At 37.4% G+C, this 19,669-nt stretch overlaps 1 protein-coding gene across 3 annotated transcripts; it reads left to right on the top strand.

Moving 5' to 3' along the window:
* Positions 1 to 335: 335 nt before the first annotated feature.
* On the top strand, positions 336 to 9,189 carry LOC138031907 (zinc finger protein Gfi-1b-like). 3 transcript variants are annotated; one of them, XM_068879521.1, is made up of 3 exons: positions 336 to 851; positions 6,409 to 6,618; positions 7,989 to 9,189. In XM_068879521.1, the coding sequence occupies exons 2-3, from the start codon at positions 6,438 to 6,440 to the stop codon at positions 8,783 to 8,785; spliced, it is 978 nt and encodes a 325-aa protein (XP_068735622.1). In that variant the 5' UTR covers positions 336 to 851; positions 6,409 to 6,437; the 3' UTR covers positions 8,786 to 9,189. The 3 variants fall into 3 exon arrangements, with proteins under 3 accessions (XP_068735622.1, XP_068735626.1, XP_068735617.1); XM_068879525.1 differs by lacking the exon at positions 336 to 851 and adding an exon at positions 4,635 to 5,026; XM_068879516.1 differs by lacking the exon at positions 336 to 851 and adding an exon at positions 5,769 to 6,018.
* The last annotated feature ends 10,480 nt before the right edge of the window (positions 9,190 to 19,669 follow it).

Raw genomic sequence — 19,669 nt, 5'->3', positions numbered from 1 at the left:
TTTTATTAATACTGCTCCGTCCCTGTTTCAGAAGATCCTAGCAAGAATAGTTTACGGAAAAATGTCTCGGAATTTCGTTCACTCAGACGAAGCGAATACTGATTGTTCAGTCCTAGTAAATGACGTCTCTTTGTCAAACAAAATCAGAGCATCATGTCACGGTTTCAGGGCTTTGCACTGTGCTAGAGCGATTTGCAATCGATACGAGATCTTTATGAAACAATACTCACTGATTTTGCAAAGCACGCTTTTTGAGACAGGGCGTTCTTTGTTTACTATTTGTTACCAGCCCTCGCGCAACAAAATGTCGCTCAGTAGCACCTACGCTTGCACACTGGAACCACGGACAAGCAGTTAAGATGCGCTGAAAGTGATAACAAAAATGGATCATTCGAAAATGCGGGCAAACATGAAATATTCACTTAGCTAAAGACCCTAGTTAAGAGCGCATTAACTGAAGGACGTGATATTCTATTCGTCGAGAGATATTTCGAGATAGCCCATGCAGAATGGCGGCGCCAAAGAACCGTGTGAGAAGCAATCTAAGCCGAACCCAGATGCTAAAGCGTGATCTCGTGAAACCGAGACCTTTTACTGGTAATGGGAAGCCTTCGAAATTCAATAAATATATTCTTATCTGGTTTTACCGACAGAGATTTCGAAGTCACTTCTGCTCAATTCAATATAATCTGCCAATACTGCCTTTGGTGGCTTTAATATAAAAGCGGTTAGCGAGAGTTTATGTGAACTGTAATTGAGTGTTTTAGTGCCTCAGTCGCGCTGCAGCCAAGCAAGCATCACACAAACAGAGTTCCTAGTAATCACTTGTCGACTCATCCCGGCTTCCCCTGGTCAGTGAAATATTTATGTTATTTTTTTTATTTCTTCCTCTTTCCGATTTTGCCTTATGATTAAATGCGATCACTGTTTACAATGTTTTATCATGTTTGTCACAAACTCTAGTTAACTTGTTGCTGTTGCGTCTTTATTTTTGCCTGCCCGAGTTCAAGGCTTCATAACAATATTTTTTTTTGGCTTTCACTATTCAACTCAATGTATTCGTTTTTATTTTAAACTGCATAAAGCGCAACCTCATCTGATACACAGATGTTCGGGTCTGGGAGACCAGCTTTTTAAAACATGAATATATATCATGAGAAAATTGAACTGAGGAAACGTCGGTAATCCAGTGTGGGAAGTGGAAATGAACAGCAAGCTCTATCTAGCAAGATAAATTTCCCGAAAAGGTTTATTAATAAGTGACGCTGACAGCTGATTCACCTGAAGTTTTTTTTTCAGAAATTCCCAAATCCATCAACTACATGTCAACTGACTCGTCAGCTAATTTCAATGCATTCAAAGTTTGTTACCTCTCGGTTGTAAAGAGCTTTTATTGCTATAGAGGCATCAGTATTGGAAGCTTTATCCTTGCATTTATAAACCATGAGCTGTAGTTTGCCACTAGGGCCCTTGAGTTTTTCGGGCAACTTGACGAAAATTTTAGAAAGGAAATACACACTTTTGCACTTTTCTTCAAAAAAGGTGAACTTTTCCGTACACGGATCATTGTGTTTCGATTGACTAATTTCTCCCTGAAGTTGTGAATTGTCTATTGTCTATACCTGAATGAGGACAGTTACGTAGGAATTGCCGAGGCCCAGTTGTTCGGCTTCCAAGTGGATTCTACGTTTAACCACTAAACAGACTGATCTTCCGTCATAAGGAATTTCACTTTATCTCTCTTTGTTTGCCTCCCGCAGTTGGTATTTTGTCGCTGTTGTCTAATTCGAATTGTTACTTCTACACGGCCCCAGTAGCTGCATGCTTTGTTTATATCACAGTGTGATGTAAGTTACTTTTTTTGCTTGACTCAAGAAATAAAAAGCTACCGTTATTTAGGGTTTTTCGTTCTTTAAAAAAAACATTGCTCCGTTTCACAATCAAAAACTCCCAAGCTGACCCACATAAAATCTCTAGCATTTCCAGTTATAGCAAATGTACTGTCGAAAAAAAAAAACGACTATCGTTGCGCGAGAATTGATAATGGAGCGTTCCGTTTGGCTTTGTGAAAAATTGATGTGTATGAAACCAGATGGAATATCCCCGATAACAAAGCCTTTCCTGACTCAGTGGGTTCATGATGCGATCGGCGAGAAATTAAAAGAATTCGTTAATTGGTGCCACCATTTTGCTGTCGCTTGGCTTGAAACATTTTTTTCTGAAAGAGACAAAGGCATAATCAGTTAAAAATAAATAGAGCGATGGAAAAGGTCAACGAAAAAAAATTCACAGTCCCTCTTATATAAACACTTTCCCGGCTAGTGAATGGCTAAATTGAACTTTTGCTTTAGCCAATGTAGGTAATGATCATGTCGACTGACAACAAATGAGACCTTTTCTTCGAGGGTGATCATAGTTAGTTTGTTTGCTCGTCATATGTTGGTTTGCATTCTGCGTCGCGGCCAATTTGAAGAATAGCAGTTTTATAAACTAGACACAATGTAAACTGACTGACACGATTTTTTCCTCTCTGCCTAGCAATTAAAGCTGTATTATTTTCAAACTACTGTAGCATTTTGACCGGCCTCTAAGGTAAAAGTGTAGTTCCATGGATTAAGTCGTACTGAGTGGAGAAACAACCATTCGGCAATTCGACGAGTGGCTATCAGGATTTATTCCAGTTTGTAACGTGCCTCAATATATGCTATACTTTGCGTCGTGTTTGAGTCGCAAATAAGCTTCCACTGTCACGCGTCACTCGCTACAAAGTTGATATCAAAATATCGCGAGGTCTTTCAATTTTGCAATGAACTATGTTCTTATTTCAGATTTTGTTTGGTGTTATCTGTTCCTACCCGGTGCCACTCGCTGGAAACTCTAAAGCGAATAATTCATTTTCGTTGCACGCGAGGATCTTATCTCGAACGGATGGTGATTTCAGCAGCTGCCTCCCATATTGTCGAATTAAAAATTTCACAAAAAAACTATTAATTATCTTACTGTTTAGGGCAAAACGTACGGTTATTTAGATAAAAACGAAAAGATAAGATGGCTTAACATTTTTCCCATGAAAAAAAAAAAATTACTTGCTATAAGCGTGAAAGAAGAAACACAATGATGAATCGGCCCGAGTGATATAAAACGTTTCGACTATGAAAAATCGGAAAATTGTGTTCAAGTCTGCTAAGCTACAGCGTTTTAGTCCGTAACGCCGGAACAGACATTGTGACTGGAAATAAGTTCATCAAAGGAAAGAAAGCACTATAGTTTTTTAAAAGTGGATGATTTTTTTTCAAAAAAGAAAACCCTGCTATTCAATTTATGGACGGATTTATTCCCGAAAATAAATTTAAAAAAATAATAATAAAAAAAATAATAATAAACGAAAAAGCTTATATTGCATTAAATGTCGCCCTTTTTGAGAATTTTTTTCAAAAATGCATGTTTATTAACACTTTGAAAACAAAGCATTTTGTGAAACAGAGTTATATCGAAAGGTCATGTACTGATAGATGTAGATGACTCACTCAGAGAAATTTGACATCTTAGCTCTTGATAGTGTTTTGGCTAAGACACGACAAAAAACATCAATATTCCTTTTATTACTTGCTCAATTCGCTGACTGTTAATTTTAGCGGTATTATTCAATGTCTCCACTATGAATTTCAAGTGTTGCAAAGCTAAGGTGTCCTCAGATTAGTATTGTACGAAATTTACTCCTATCCTACTCATATTTTATTTATGTTTGACAATACTGCTTCAAAATTTGCATGAACAACCACACGAAAAGAGAACAGAGCCTTATCTTTCTCGCAGGCAAAAAAAAACATCTTTTAGTCTCTAATTTTCTTCCGCTGTAAAATTACTTAATTTTTGTCGTACGCGTGCAGACAAGCTAACAAAATTGGACAAAAATTTGCTTTGATCAACCTACATCGCATCTTGTTTAGTTTTTAGCCGTGTTAAGTAGCTTAAGTGCTTTTAGCTTGGAAATTGTCTGAGCCACCACAATTTTCTTTATTAGCCAAATATTAATTCATCATACGTACAATTAAAGAATGGTCCACCCCGTGTTTCCATTTAAAACAATAACTCCTGTTCTTCATTTTGTGGTAATTTCCCCTGGGGGTCCACAAGGAGTCTAGAATTACAAGTTACACAGTTGTTTAACAGCATCACAAAATTGTAGTTAAAAAAAGTTCAAGCGACCGCCAATTTCTCTTTTATTCCATTGTGGAGTGACGCACATTTATATCAGGGTGGTTATTGAGCGGAGCCTTTTAATCGCCAAAGACTCAAAAGCAGTTTAGTCGTGATGAGCTGATTAAGAATTGGGGGAAAAAGTTTGCGTCCAACGTTTATTTTAGACTCCGCTCAACGAAGGCAACAATGCGCAGGAAAAAAGCGATGCTTAATTTCCCAGGGTGTCCGTTAAGAGATTTAGCGAGCGGTTCGATGACAACTCCTCGTAAAGCGTTTTTTACTTCATTAAGAAACTCTTTTCGATCCTCTTTGACAGAAAGAAAATCACTACGTCAAACACAATACGGCGGAGATTTACATTTCGTGCTAATGGATGTTCTTAAAACGCTCTTTTGCTAAATCTGAAACCATAACGAATTTGTTGCTCGACACATCAAGCACTTTGTATTCACAGGTTCTCAAAAAAAGCCGTCTTTAATTTGAATTCGTTAGTTTTTCTTTAAGAGTCTTATTCTCTTTTGTCATCATATAGAAAGAAACTTCAATTAAGACGATGCGATTTTTTTAGAGAGCTTTGAAATGGTCAAGTTTTAGCGCGTTTTGAGACAAGGCAATAAAACAGGACTTGTACACGCATTATTATCACTTCCTTTTACAGGTCGATATTATCACAGTGTCATTAACACAAGACGGGAATTAGGCCCGCCACAAATGATTGCAAACAAATCGTATCCTGTTGCGATTTTTGGCCGAACAAATACTCCTAAATATAATCGTTCCTTCATGCAGCTTAGCAACGAATAGAAAACAAGCTTCGAAAGACGTAAGTTTGATTTTGCCGTGCGCTATTAATCACCCCAGTTAATTCGATTAAAATGTAGGTAAGGTAATACTTTATGCACCTGTTGATAACCCCCAATCATCTCCCACACGTCCTCTAATTAGATTCTTCGCGTGGGCTTTCACTTGGATAAAAGCGACTCAAATTGTCATAGATGTGTAAAATTGTTCTCGCAATATGTTACCCGCTTATTTTGAGATCCAATAAGCGTCTTGCGTTTCTTTTCCTCTGTCAAGCATGGATCGATTGCGAGACCGAATGCCTGCGTGAATCACGCATCATAGTAGTCCACGGCAGTACCCTGAAAAGTTTATGGTTTTTCAAATCTGATCGAAATCCAATAGTGTGCGACCGCACTTCATTGAATGAAGTGTCTTTCTCATTAACAAAACACGACCAAAGAGTTGACAACTAAGCTTACTTAAAAAATGACAAAAAGCAGGTTCGATTTTTTTTTTGAGCGCATCACCTTTATATTCCATATATTTTCTTGAAAAGAGAAGTTTCGGCGCCAGGTATCCCGCTTTGATCACAGGGAGACATTTAAATTGTTTAATTACACCACTAATAACGATGATCTACTGTACTTGGCGTTCGATAAAGTCCTCCCAGCTGAAACTTGTAATGAGCCAATCAGACAATCATCATCCGCTAGTTTGAAATCCACACAGCGCGCATGCGCTGCTGGTCCTTGTTGTTGCTATGGAGTTCACCTGCCGCAGATAGACCTGGGTTACGCTTTTTGTTCTTGACGCCTTTAAAAACTCATCACGTCCCAAAAATGTCTTTATTATACAGCGACCAGCTTGCAGTGGTTCGTTGAACTGACTGAAACAACGCTCAGATTTTGCATCTCCGACAAACGAGATTTCAAAAAAAAAAAAATATGCCAAGATCTTTCCTGGTTAAGAAACGGATGGCACAGGCGCCCTCTACGGACCCGCAAAATCTCACCGGTTCTGAATTAATGCATGGTGAGATTGTGTGGAGTTGCGCATCTTAGGGACAGATTTTTTATTAGCAATGATTTATTTTTTTATTTTTTAATCCTCAATAGTTAAGGAAGCGTCAGAAAAAGTTTTCTTATCTTCTTCCTTACTTAAATGTTTAAATTGCTTCGTCTTTTACAGAAACTTCAAACGCGAACTAAAAACTAACGACAAATTTCTGTTTGGATTAAATCGTGCGCACTTTTCAAATCAGCGCTCATGTTATTTTATGAAGAGAAAGTGTATTACGAGCGTATATTCCAAACTGAAAACAGCCAGATTTCTGCTGATGTATTATTCTGGACTAGGGATTTGCGATCTCCTGGACGACCCAGTCTACAATCACCCAAGTTAACTTGTTGAGTTGTTATTAAGTTTCCCCAGGGCAAACTTCAAATTCCGAGATGGTGAAAGACCAACCGGGCGAGAAGGAAAGGAAGAGCTCCTCGTCAAGCCGTCCGTTCGACATTGAAAACCTGTTTGCCCCAGATAAGCCGACAAAACAGCAGAAGACGTCTTCACAGTTTCTTGCAGCAGAAGCATACAGGTCAAATTTTACGCACAAGGCTGCACTTACTGTTAATGGTAAATATGCCTATGGCTTATTTCGCTTTTACATAAGGAGCTTGATATTGGATGTAAGCGGTGTTGTGTTTTATTTCCTTTTTTTTTATCAAATTCACTGGCTTCATTTTGTACTTGCAATCAGAACCGGCATAAATATTTGTGTCACATTAACGGCTACTTTAATCCCGCGGCCGCGATTGAAAATGGAAACTTGAGTAGTAGTGGCATATAAGAGAAGCTGTATTGATAACCCACCAGTTAATGATAGAAATATATTCTTGGTTGTAACTGTGAATCTGCCAATTTCTTCGTTTTGGATATTCGGTTTAATTTCGGAAATCAGAACCCACGAATTGGCTTAATATGGCACACAGGAAATGATCCCACTAGCCCATAAACTTTACGAGTATTTTTTGGCGGTTCATTCATAGAAAGATTTTAAATCTGCAAACAAACCACTTTAAATAGTATGGAACAGAGCGCGCCGCATTTTACACGATTGCCAATTGCCCACGAGTACAAAACTTTTCACATTATTTATATAGCTACTCCGACTTCATAAGACGGCGTCGAGCGAAGATTAATTAAGCAGGAGAATTCTCTCACAATATCTTAAAGGCTGTATATTTAACCCGTTGGAGTTTAATTGTTTAAACAAAGTACATGTATTAGTCCAGTGTTAGAACGATCTAAAATCAAATTGAGGCATGGAGCCCTTATGACTGCCACAAACAGAAAGGAACGCACTGAATTTGCCGGAGGAAGGGGAAGTTATGCGCTTTAGCACTTGTTTTATTTATCCGTTGAAATTAATCGTCACAGAAGCTTAATTACGCTTCTTATACAGAGGAAATACCATACAAAGTATTTTCTTATACACTACCCTTTGCGTATTGTTGCAATTCGGATGATTTGTTCCTCTTCAATCAAAACTTTAAAACACCATTTTGTATCACAAATGAAGCGGTGTCTACAAAGGTTTCTAATTTAAGTGAATCTTCATTTACCCTTTCTTGAATTTATCAAGACTGCCGTAAAAATGATAAAAGAAATCAAAAATTTCCCGTCGCACGGGTACTCTAAAACACTAGAGAGGGAAACCTGACATTATGAGCAGATTGCACTGGCTTGAGATTTAAAAAATATTAAACATTCATGAAATCTTTGTATTTGCGTATATATTTTGATTTGTTTTCAAACGCTGGAAGCTGGTTGCCACATTGCAAAAAGTCGATTTTTGGCGAAAGTTTTCTGTAACATTAAAAAGAGTACAATGCCCCGCCACGGACCACATGTTATTTTTTAAGACGTCATGTGTTAACTGGCAGAAAATTAAAACGACCCCAGAACTAGGTCTGATTTATTGTTCTTCTTTTATCATCTTTCAGATGTTCGACCTTATCTACCTGGCTTTCCCTCTCGATTTATTCCTCCTGGTGCTTTCAACCCGATTTTTCTTCCACCGTTCGGGCGTTTACCGCCTCAACCGTTACTAACGGAACAAGGAAGAATTAATATTCCGTATTGGCGTGCTCCTCTGTTTGGCCGGAACCAGTTTGCAGCCCGTATGACTGCCGACTCTAAGGTGTTCACACGTGAAGGAACGCAGCCGGTCGCACACGAGAAGAAAAAATCGGAACAAGCTTACAATGGTGAAACGTTTGATTGTCTTAGCTGCAAAAAGGTTTTCAGCACACCGCATGGTCTGGAAGTCCACGTTAGACGCTCTCATACTGGACGTCGTCCGTTCGCGTGCGATGTTTGCGGAAAGACGTTTGGTCATGGAGTGAGTTTGGAACAGCACAAGAAAATCCACACGAACGAAAGAACATTTGAGTGTAAACAATGCAACAAGACATTCAAGAGGTCATCGACGCTTTCTACTCACATGCTAATTCACTCAGATACAAGGCCTTTTCCGTGCGGTTATTGTGGAAAGAGATTTCACCAGAAATCCGACATGAAGAAACACACTTACGTTCACACTGGGGAGAAACCCCACAAGTGTCTACAGTGCGGGAAAGCGTTCAGCCAGTCCAGCAACCTTATCACACACAGCCGGAAACATTCGGGCTTCAAACCTTTTTCTTGCCAAGTTTGTGATCGAGCATTCTACCGAAAAGTTGATCTAAGAAGACATGCATACACACACGAAATGGAACAGTTACCTGATAAAGAATCATAGACTTTTTTTCAATTTCACTGACTGCAAAAATCTGTCTTTTATAAACTTTTGAGTGTATCACCTGACAGAAATTAGTGCTTTGAACTGTAAAATATATTTTCGCCGATTTCTTGTAGCTATAACAGCAAATGTTTGAAACTTAACTAGTTTAAATAGAGTGGTACAGTTTTTAAATAAAAGAAACATTTTAACGTCACAGGACTAGAAAGCAGCCAAATATCATTGTAAAATAAAGTAGATATGACACACAGCAGGATAGACAAAGAACTAGTATTCTTTTGTGATTACTGCATTGGCAAATGTACCATAATTTGAATATGTCACGATCCAGAAAACGTTATACGTTATAAGTTTGTATACGTTTGAATATCTTTCATTAAAAATGAGCCGGCTCAGATTGAAAATGAGAATTTTATGTTCGGAAAGATAATATGTAAATTGCAACTTTTACTGGACCATCTGCAAGTCTTCGGTTTATCAACAGTAACTTCACATATAAAAAAATGAAAACTAAAACAAAACTATGCGTTATGTTTTCGTTAAAGCAATTAATATACTGAGCAATCAATACCTTTTGTCAGCGCTTGTTTTTAAAAAAATGTACATGGCAATGTTTAACGAATGTTTGAAGAAATTATGCACCGAAAGTTATTACCACGTTTTCGGAAATTATACGCATTTGACGGATTGAATTTAAGGATGTCACAGTCCCAAACGTCAGGGAAAAAGGTCTAAGATTTGGGAGAAGTTGGAAAAGGTGCATGAAGTCAGAGAGAAGCAATCAGGTGTTTTGATAAGAAAAGGTAATGACATTTTCATGTTTCAAATATTTAAGCTTTGAAGCATTTCTCGATATCTAAAATGTGTCTAGAATACAATTGGAAGGCTTCATCACAAGTGAATGGCAATTCTGTTGTAAATACAGCTCCCAGCCTGAAATACATCAATTTGTACCCGGCGTTGTTAATTTTATTTTTGCAAAGCGGAACTGAAAGCTGAATTTCCCCCGCCGCCATTAAAAGTTTCTACCTTTTAACCAAAACGAACGTTTTTGAAGCTTTTCGTTTCATTGAAATAAAAAGTAAATTTGAAAGAGCGGGGTTTCTTAAAGTCAGATTAATTACAAATGAAATGATATTCTAAAGACTTATTTCTTTTTCACAGCGGGAGGTCCGAGAGTTTTCCGTTCAGCAAATGGGTCTCACTCAACCTGAAAGAAGGAATAAAATATAACAGAAAAAAAAGAGAACATATTAAATACTCTCTCTAAAAAGGTTTCATTTAATATTGGCGTGGTGATTAATCACATAATTAGTTACTACTCCAAACAAACAAGCCTGTTTTGCTAGCGTGAACGACGGTGGAAATTTGCATGCAACTAGACCCGCTCTTTGACTGAGAAGTTGCAATAAGCCCATTATCCAGAAGTTCGCCAAAAACACTTTCATAATCGGTGTGACCCTTGGTAAAAAACAGTCGCCAATGAAATTCAAAACGTGTGCGATGACCATTATAAAGGAAATTTGAGTAAAGAGAAACACAACTCTTACTATTCTGGACACAGTACTAAACCATAATCCTATCTCGTTTCGAATCTCGTTCGTCCATTATCTATACAAAAATATAAATCAGCTTTTTGTCACCACTTGGCGACCTTTCCAGGCCTTTTCATAAGACACTTTGAAAAGTTGCGCAGGTTCCTCAAGAACGAAACTTGTTTGGATAGAGAATATCTTCTCCTCATTTACTGACGTTCTCGATAAACGTTAGGCACGGTGTCCTTTGTCCGCGTCTGCCTTTTAAAAACCTCGGCCTTGACTTTCATGAGCATCGCACAGGTTACCCAGCTCACTCAATACGCCCTGGGCGCCTATCAACTGTAAGCAAGCGTTCATCTTGTTCCAAAGCGGGAGTTACGCTGAAAAAAGATTGATTCCAGTTTACCTTTTGATTAGTATCCCATCAAAATTCAGTGTTTTTATGCCAGTAACCGTAACGTTTATTTTTGCAAACCAAATAAGTTATTAGCAAGCTTTGCGTTTTCCGATTTTGTTTAAATAAAATTCAATACCATATAAATGTGTAAACAGATATTTATTTTTTCATAGACCTTATGAGGACATTTTCTAATGTCACACCCAACTTTCAACGAAAAATTATGGGGTAAATCAGTGTTGGAAGAAAGACTTAATAAAAACCTTGATTTCCTTCCTGCAGTTAAAGTGGTTTTAGCGTTTAAGATGTGGGCAATACTAAACGAAAGAGCACTGGGAAAACCATTCACATTCAAGACTTTTCCGGAAACACTGTCAGGTTTATAAAAATTTGTATACTGGAAACAGAACTCGACTTTCTATCTAAAATAACAAGGAAAGAGAGGAAGACGATTCTTTTCATTTAGTGAGACAAAGAAAACCAAATGGTGTTCATCCTTTGAGAAGGAATCACATAACCCGAAGTAAAATTATACATTAGTAATTTCGTCTTCCTTAGCGCTTATCCGTAGCTTTGCAAAACGTAGACTTGTTGTAAGCAATACGGGCTTTTAAACTATTGTGAGTTTATTCAGGGTTAGTCAGCCATGTATAGAAAAGGGGAAGTCTAATTTCCTGGAAAATCCTCTATTTGAAAAACTTATCACCATTGCAAAAGATAAACTTCCCTTTAAAATCAATGGCTGAATGAGCTTAATTAAAGACAAAAAACGAAACTGTGATTTCCATGAAAGATTTCTCAGATCGATGAAAATTTAATCAAAGATCTCTCAAAAAATCTGCTTCATTTTTATGGGCATAATCTTTACTTTAAAAGGGATGCTTGAAAGGGTTTAATTAACACCCAAAACAAGACTATGATTTCAATGATTTTCCGATGGAAATTCAATCAAAGTTCTTTCAAAGAAATACGCTTCAGTCATTGCAGGAAATTAATTCCAACGTTAATGTAGAACCGGCTTAGCTTGTTTGTATTAACACTAGTCAGTACTGATTGTGCACTTTAAGGAACTTATTCAAAGTTAGCAGGAAAAAATATAACAGTTACAATATTTTTTTTTCAAATGAAAACACATTCTTTTTCCGCAAACAGATTTGTCATTTTTAACGACCATGGAATCAACCTTTCTGCATTTTTTTAAACTCGAATGGTTTACTAAACTGTACGAAATGATGTCAGCATCTCCTGAGCTTGAAATTCTTCTTTTCTTCTTCAACATCGCCATACCACGCCGACGGCTAGTGAAATAGTCTGCGTCAGACTTCAAAGAATTTGCAAGTCATTGTGAAAAAAGGTATGTTCAATTTAATTTAGTCGTTATCCGCCTTCACTTCCAAAAGAAGTGTTCCAATCATATTTAGCAAATTTCTTGACTCCACCTGGTGGACAAATATTGAATAATTCATTCAAACTCCATGAGGCGGGCTTAAATAAGCTTAACAGGTTTTGCTTAATAAAAGTTAACACCATACTACTTCGTGCTTTTCTGTCCTCAATCCCGATAAGAGCCAATTTTGAAAAATTACTGAAAATCTTTGACATCATTCATAGATTTTATGTTTTGTACATTAAATAGTCACGCTTTTTTCAACGGATTCCAAAGACCCACAGATGGAGTATTTTCTTTCAGTAAAATCAAGAGTTGTATTTACAGTGCGATGCGCCTTACCGTGGCCGCCTAACAAAGTTTTTTAAAATTTATACGCCAATCATGCCGGTGGGCAAATTTGATTGACAGTCCCCCCCCCCCCCCCCCACCTCCTTGCAAAGTTCGTACGGTTGTAAGTTGAACACCATTGAATGGGTTGTTTGAGTTGACAAACTTACACGTAGTTGTCAAATGTGAAAGTTTGTTGGGTGGCCACGGTAAGATGAGTAGCACTGTAAAGCTTGCTGTACAATTGAGATATTCAAGATTCAAATAAACATAACAGTAAGCAATACCAACGCCCTCGTCTCAATGGGTCACACCTTCTCTCCCAGCCTTCAAGCTTCAAATTATTTTCTTCCGTCAAGTTGATTCCTAATATTAGATTTTTTAAAGCGTTTTAATATGGCATTTAATCGAACGAACACAATGTCTTGCTTTACGTACGTTTCTCTCCGAGTCTTTCTCTCTCTCTCTTTTTTTTTTTTTGCAGCGCGCTATTTATGTACAGTAAAATATACCAAAAGAAGCTATGATCTTCGCAGTTATGAACGCAATTTTTTACAATTGCGTAGAGAAGCCTGAAAAATTCAGGACTTCAACCCCTCACTTGATTTCATATCTGCAGTTCATATATGATTCATTTAATATACCATTTCATCAGAAAAATATACAACCTAGAAAGTTGTGTTTTTTAATTTCCCAAAAAAGTAGATCTATTTGATATGAGAGCGAGCTTAATTTTAAGACAAACTGAATGAATAAATGAATGAAGGGTACTATGACTTGCTAACAGTGTTTGGAACCGAGAACAGCTGCTTTGAAGCCATTCACGCATTCACACCTCAGTCTTTGTCTCATCGAAAACGGTTTGCGTTGACAAAGACGCTTGAGTTAGGGAAAACTAAAGCGACTTCGTTTTGCGTGTGGACGGGTTACGTGTTCGCATCTCAGTAGAATCTAAGAAACTTGATGGTCTTTGTTAATGCACTGCAGGAAAGGTGTAGAATATGGCTAAAGACTCATTGCAGTATTGACCGGTATTCTTTTCATTGGATGCATCTCTTGACAATGGTAGTAATTTTTGTTTAATGATTCGATATGTCACCCTCAAGGGCACGCAAAAACGTCTAGCTTCTTATTTTGCATGAGAGAAAAAAACACTTAAATCGGTATTAGTAGGGATGTTTTTATAAGTGTCTACTTTAATTGTTGACGTTCAACAGCGACTTGGCAAAAGCTAACAACTGCATTGTCATCGCAAAACACTTTGGCCAGCAGGAAATTTTGGAATGAAAAACTAACTAAGTAACTAACTAAAAACTATATCTAAGTTTGGCAAATGTCACTTTATGTGAGCTCAAAAGGTCGTAATCCCTTCCCTGTCAACTGCAGCAATTACATGTATTCAAAACTACCAAATAATTATACGCCTACTTCGCAAACTGAGGAGAGACGTCGTGTAAATTATTTTGAAAAATATTTCGAATCGTTCATCGACTATGGTACAGATCAAATAAAAACAAGGGACGTTTTTTCGAATTTTGTCGCGGCCATTTGTTTTCTCATAATTTCCTAAACTTTGAAACCTTACTGAGTTCATCAAGAACGCATGAAACGTAACTTAATCTGTATGAACTTACAACGCCTCAAAACTTAGCGTCACTTTTTAAAACGTTGGAAGGGATATTCAATACCTCAGCCCTCACAAATACTAAATTTCCTTCTTCCGATTGTAAAAGGAAATAAGTGAGCTTTTCTGCGTTGGTCATCTCAATTTAGGCATCACATGCAGAATAAAATGAAATATGTGCAAGTATTATGTGATGGTCGCCTTTTGAATTCACAAACTCCCTGTATAAATTTGAAATATGTTTTTCAACACTTAACGTTAGGTTGAACAAAGCAATATGAATTTAACGTATTTTTATCTTCGTCTTTATTAAGTCTTTCAGTCAATCAAACACAGCCGGGTTGTTTAACAAACGGATTCGGTTCGGCTTTGCAAACGATCTGTTTTCAAATGAGATGCCATTGAATTATTGTTTTGTTCAGTAAGAACTAATTTTGGTGCATTCATAAAAAAATGTGTCAAAAAAGTCATTATAAGGATGTGTCGGCACCTGACATTAAACGAATGGGAGGGTAAAGTACGTTTGCATTTATTACTTAGTGGCAGCCATTCTAAAAAACTGTTTTCGTGGATGAAACCTTCATCGCAAGAAAAAAGGTAACGATCGACGAGTGAGTCGATAATATGAGGCAAAGTGAGCACCTTTGCGTTTCTGAGGCTACAATGTTCGTGGTTTTTTTGGGAATATGTTTGCAGCTGCTCGCAAGCAAGAAATCATTTTCGATCCAGGTGGCTTTTTATGAAGAGGCTTCATATTTTAACATGTTTCTTACTCATGTTGTCTCGCACGTCCGTCTTATAGACAACCAGCAGCTTTTGTCTGAGAATTAACTTGTTATCATCTCCCAACGAATAATCACATCATTATGGAAGGCATTTATAAGCCGGCAACTTGTGACTTGGTGGTTTCTTGGACAATATTTACCGTACTGTCGACTATTAATAGAGAAGTCAGGCTTAAAAGCCTAACCAACTAGTAAGGTTCGGTTTATTGCTATTAAAACAGCCCTCAATTAGCTCCAATAAATATTAAAGTATTCCATAAACATTTTTTACCGGCGTTGACAAACACTATATTACTAATTTGTTTTCACGTCACGAAGTGGGAGATGTCTTATTTTAAGTAGTGTACCTATTTTGCAATGAGTAGGTTTAGGATCAGCTGGCTGTCAACTGCTTTGTTTAACTCATAATTTCGACATGCAATATTAGATATAATCTGAAAGTTGGTTAAAATTCATCTTCCTTTTAGACACCAAAATGGAGATAAAATATTTGTATTCATGGCATGCAAAAATACCAAAACAAGCCAAGCTTGTTTTCACGAGACAAAACGACTATATGATCTTTATCCATTTTGGATGAAAGTTCTAAATTTTAATACAGGTCTCACTTAGATGCCAGTCAAATGTTTCTTCTCAATTAAGCTAAAATGCTCTTCAAAGACAGGGGCCACGGCGAATCCTTTGCGTTCATTTTGTCATACACAGCATGATTTCCCATAAATTGATCTAACCATTAGTGGCTTATTCTAATACACACGGTCGAAAAAAGAAAAACTCATAAGATTTATACCATATTAGAGCTTTTTGTTTTTAAGACGAAACTTAAGTAATAAGTAATATACGTGTATATCAGGTCATATCAGTCAGTGAAGATCAGAATCCAATCGAACCAAACTATAACAATGTAGTTAATAAACGTGGGTCATTCACAATAAGAAAGATGATGTTTCCCTTCGTCAGAGCGGATATGATTCGAAGAGCAATAAATACTCGAAACATCAGGCATCTGTTGTTCGAAGGGTGAATAGCGCTATCCACAGGATAAATCACTATCCATCGGATAAATCAATTGGTTTTGCTAGTGTTTATCCGCTTGATAGTGATTTATCCGGTGGATATATATAGCGCTATTCACCCTTCGAACAACTCAGCTGACAACTGGGGCCAGGAGCCCGTTTCTCGAAAGTCCCGAAAACGTTTCGGGCCCGAAAAGCCATTTGTGAAACTGCCAACCACTCGTTTTGGAAAGTCTATCTTTTAACATGTTTTAAAGATAATAAAAAGAAAAATGACTGTGAAGTTTGATGACTTAAATTCTCTCCGTTCTTGAGATACAAAGGGAATACCCCAATGAGATTGCACCTCATTTCCAGCAGAAACTAATTCGTTTGTCTGTTAAAACAAATTGTTGTAATGCTGAATATGTTATATTGGCGAAGAAACTCGTCTGTGAAAAGTTCAGCTGGCTTTTTTAAAATTCAATTCTAGTTCTATCTTTCCCATTGATGATAACTTATGCCTCGTGATGACTGACAAAAGATCATGGGCACTCTTCAATTTTTTTAAGCACGCCAAACTATCATGCAGTTCCCCTTTTAGACTATTCTCGATCGGGAATTCAAATTGACAACTTTGAGTTTCATGTTGTGTTGAGTGCTTCTTAATTAAAGAAAATGGAAACTTTAAAAGCATTTACAGTAGCTGCATGGCATACGATTTTCGAGCATTCATTTTTAATGAGACCTTCTATACAGACCACATTTGAAAATTCATCTTGCCTTTCTTATGCTTGGATTTCGATCACAATTAAATGATAGATTTTGTGTTCGATTTGTGACTGAATTGTTAATGTTATTCATGTCATAAATCATCGACTCATACCGACGCTGTGAGTGATGGCGAAGCTGGTTCACAACTTCGCTTTAGCTGGCGCCTGATCCCTAACACTAGCCGCCAACATAAACTTAGGCTAGACTGGCAAAATCCGAGTAGGACAAGCTTGGACAAATATTTCAAGAGCTTCCGTTATGCTTGTCTAGTGTAAGGGACAATATGATAGTTGAAGAACTCAATTCCCGCTTTACAGAGTCTGGGCAACTCAATTGCAAGCGTAGTTACCCAGGCCGAGCAGGTCTATGGTCTCCCTTGAAATCAAGTGATAACAGGTCTCCCGTAGACCGGGAAATCAAAACGCGAATTCCAACTAAAATATATATCTAGCACCGGAAAGTAGCCATAGCTGCCCCTTAGATTTTCCACTACATATATTTATGAAACCGCCCGAATAAATATGAAAACTCGCACCCCTGCAGGCCTTTTCCTGAAAACTGTTTGTGATAACTTGAACGAGACGCTTCGCTTCAAAAATGTGTTGTTTGTTTTTACAAAATACTTGCTCAGTTTAAAAGAAACGAATAAAGCCGGACAGAAACTGAATTGGATGAATCTTATTATTTAGTTTTCCAAGGAATGGAGGGAGTGTAGATAAAATTATGACTGACATATATATTTTTCCTTTGGCAAAATCGTCTTTCGTCTTTATTTGCCGAATTTACATTTTTTTTTAGAATGATAGCGAGATATTTCAAAGTTATGTTTTTTTTTTTTAATAATTCATAACTTTTCAACCCTACGGGTTGTAACTTGCAGTCTATCAGAGTTTCCGAATGGCTTGATGAAAGTTTCTATGGTTCGGCGCAATCTTACGGTCTTTGATTCGTGTCCCGTTCATGCTTGGGCTTTCTTTCAAGCATTCTCAACTGCAGTGATCATTCTTGCGTAGAGTTTTTCATTTTTTTAATGCACACAAATTCTCCTTTTTTCAATTAATGAACATTGTCAGACTAAAGCAGTTTCATGGCCCCGTTTAGGCTAAACGACATTTGACTTAGGCAGCGGCTTAAATCATATAGCTCCAGAATTTCTAAAAGTGAGATACCTCTAGTTAAAACTGAAAGGCCTCTCTTCAGTCCGGTCCTGCCTTCAGTTGAAGATGGAAAGCTTTATAACATTATTAAGAGAATTTTAGAGAGTTACGTTTGGACATCGAGATTTAACTAAAACGTCACTGTTTATACCGATAGCGAGGCCCGAAGTCAATACACACCCTTGAGTAAAGTCCATGTAATCATGCAGATATATAATATCCTTCGTAGAACACGATGCCGATGTTGATAAATCATCTGTCTCCGTTTGGAGAGACAAGCTGAAATACTGGTCAATTTACACCGAGGTGACCGCCAGCTAGTTAACATTTGACATCTATATACAAGTTTTTATCGATTCGACTCCCACACTAAAGCGCCTCACATGTGACTAACATGCAGTCTCTAGTTTTACTTTGTCATGTAAATTACACTCACAATCAGCATTTTGTTTCTTTATCTCATATACAAAATTCAATTCAGCGTCGGTTACGTTCACCCTCTCCGTGCTATGTAATAATATATTCTCTGGCAGACACGATACCAGCCATTTTTTTCTACCCTGCAGGGGACATCCCACGTAATAACTCACAGAACGGCTAGAAATCGAGCCCGCTATTGGGTTTCTGGCATAAAACAAGATCGGAGTTTTTAAAAAATCCGTGGCGTTGCGAAAAATGCAGTACTGGAAAATAGGACGTTTTCAACCCAACTCTAGAGACACCAATAACAATAGAGAAATGTACGACTTTCGGTAGACGAACAAACGAAGATAATTAAATGAGAGATCTCATCCACCAACTTGGCGGCAATGACGCCACGTGAAAACCTCCTACGGCATTAACTAAATAATAGCTAATAATTGAAGAGGATCCTTTCGTCGAGTTCGACAAATGTCAGCGTTAAAACCTTATTATTTGATTCTCTTTTCACGGAGACCAAATTTCTTTCTCTTCAATTTATCGATACCGATACTAAATGATGAAAAGGAAAAAGACACAAATACCATTTATAGCACATTTACACCAACCCTTCATAAACTTTTTTCAACTTTTCGAATTTTAGTTTCAGGTGTTCTCCTCAGTAATGTTTCTTTACTTCAGGCAAGAGGTCTTTCGCACATGCACACAAAAAAGAAAGGTGAAGATGCACACATTTTTTAAAATGTCAACACTTAAAAAACAGACGCTTAAAAGCGTCTGTTTTTTAAGTGTTGACATTCAAGCTCCTTGAATGCCTTTCAGTTCAGTGTACTCTAAATTAACCTCACACTTATTGATTGCAATAGCCCTTTTCACGGTTAGTTTTTCTCATATCAGTGTATTACCATATAATCTAGCATGTATGTGAGGCAATTTCAGGTATCCCGAAATTGCCTCGCATCCACGTTAGATTACTTAAGAAATAGAAAACATGTACCGTGTTTCTATCGAGTTATAGAAACACGAGTGAAAGTTTGGGAGAACGACAAATGCTGGGGGAACACGAGCCGCAGGCGAGTGTTTCCACAGCTTTTTCGAGTTCTCCTAAACTTTCACGAGTGTTCCTATAACTCGAGAGAAACACGGAGAATATGTTTTCTTTTTCTTTTAGAAAACGCGACGAGAAAAAGGAAAACAGCACGTTGACTCTAATTGTAAATGTAAATTCTATTTGCTCACGCCATCACTACGTCAACAGCTTTTGCTAGATCTGTGTCTCCATGGAGTTATAGAAACATGATTTTTAACCAATCAGCGTGCGTATTTTCTTAGGACTGTTTTCTAAATTGTAATGCAAATGAGAGAAACTAACCTTGAAAAGGGCCATTGAAGACATTGAGTTTCAATAGAAGGGCGATCACAGTCTCGGTCACGATTCTTCTTTACCATGATAACGATTCACGTGAAAGCTGAATAA

This window comes from Montipora capricornis, chromosome 2 (genome assembly GCF_036669925.1).
Source record: "Montipora capricornis isolate CH-2021 chromosome 2, ASM3666992v2, whole genome shotgun sequence".
Lineage (NCBI taxonomy): Eukaryota > Metazoa > Cnidaria > Anthozoa > Scleractinia > Acroporidae > Montipora > Montipora capricornis.
The sequence above is the reverse complement of the archived record's forward strand: the minus strand, read 5'-3'. Positions and strand labels throughout refer to the sequence as shown.

What these genes read in the sequence shown, in the direction of transcription:
- LOC138031907 (XM_068879516.1), top strand. Translation starts at nt 5,931, where the DNA reads ATGCCAAGATCTTTCCTGGTTAAGAAACGGATGGCACAGGCGCCCTCT. An exon ending in CGGTTCTGAATTAATGCATG is followed by an intron (nt 6,019 to 6,408) that starts GTGAGATTGTGT and finishes GTTGTTATTAAG; the next exon opens with TTTCCCCAGGGCAAACTTCA. An exon ending in GGCTGCACTTACTGTTAATG is followed by an intron (nt 6,619 to 7,988) that starts GTAAATATGCCT and finishes ATCATCTTTCAG; the next exon opens with ATGTTCGACCTTATCTACCT.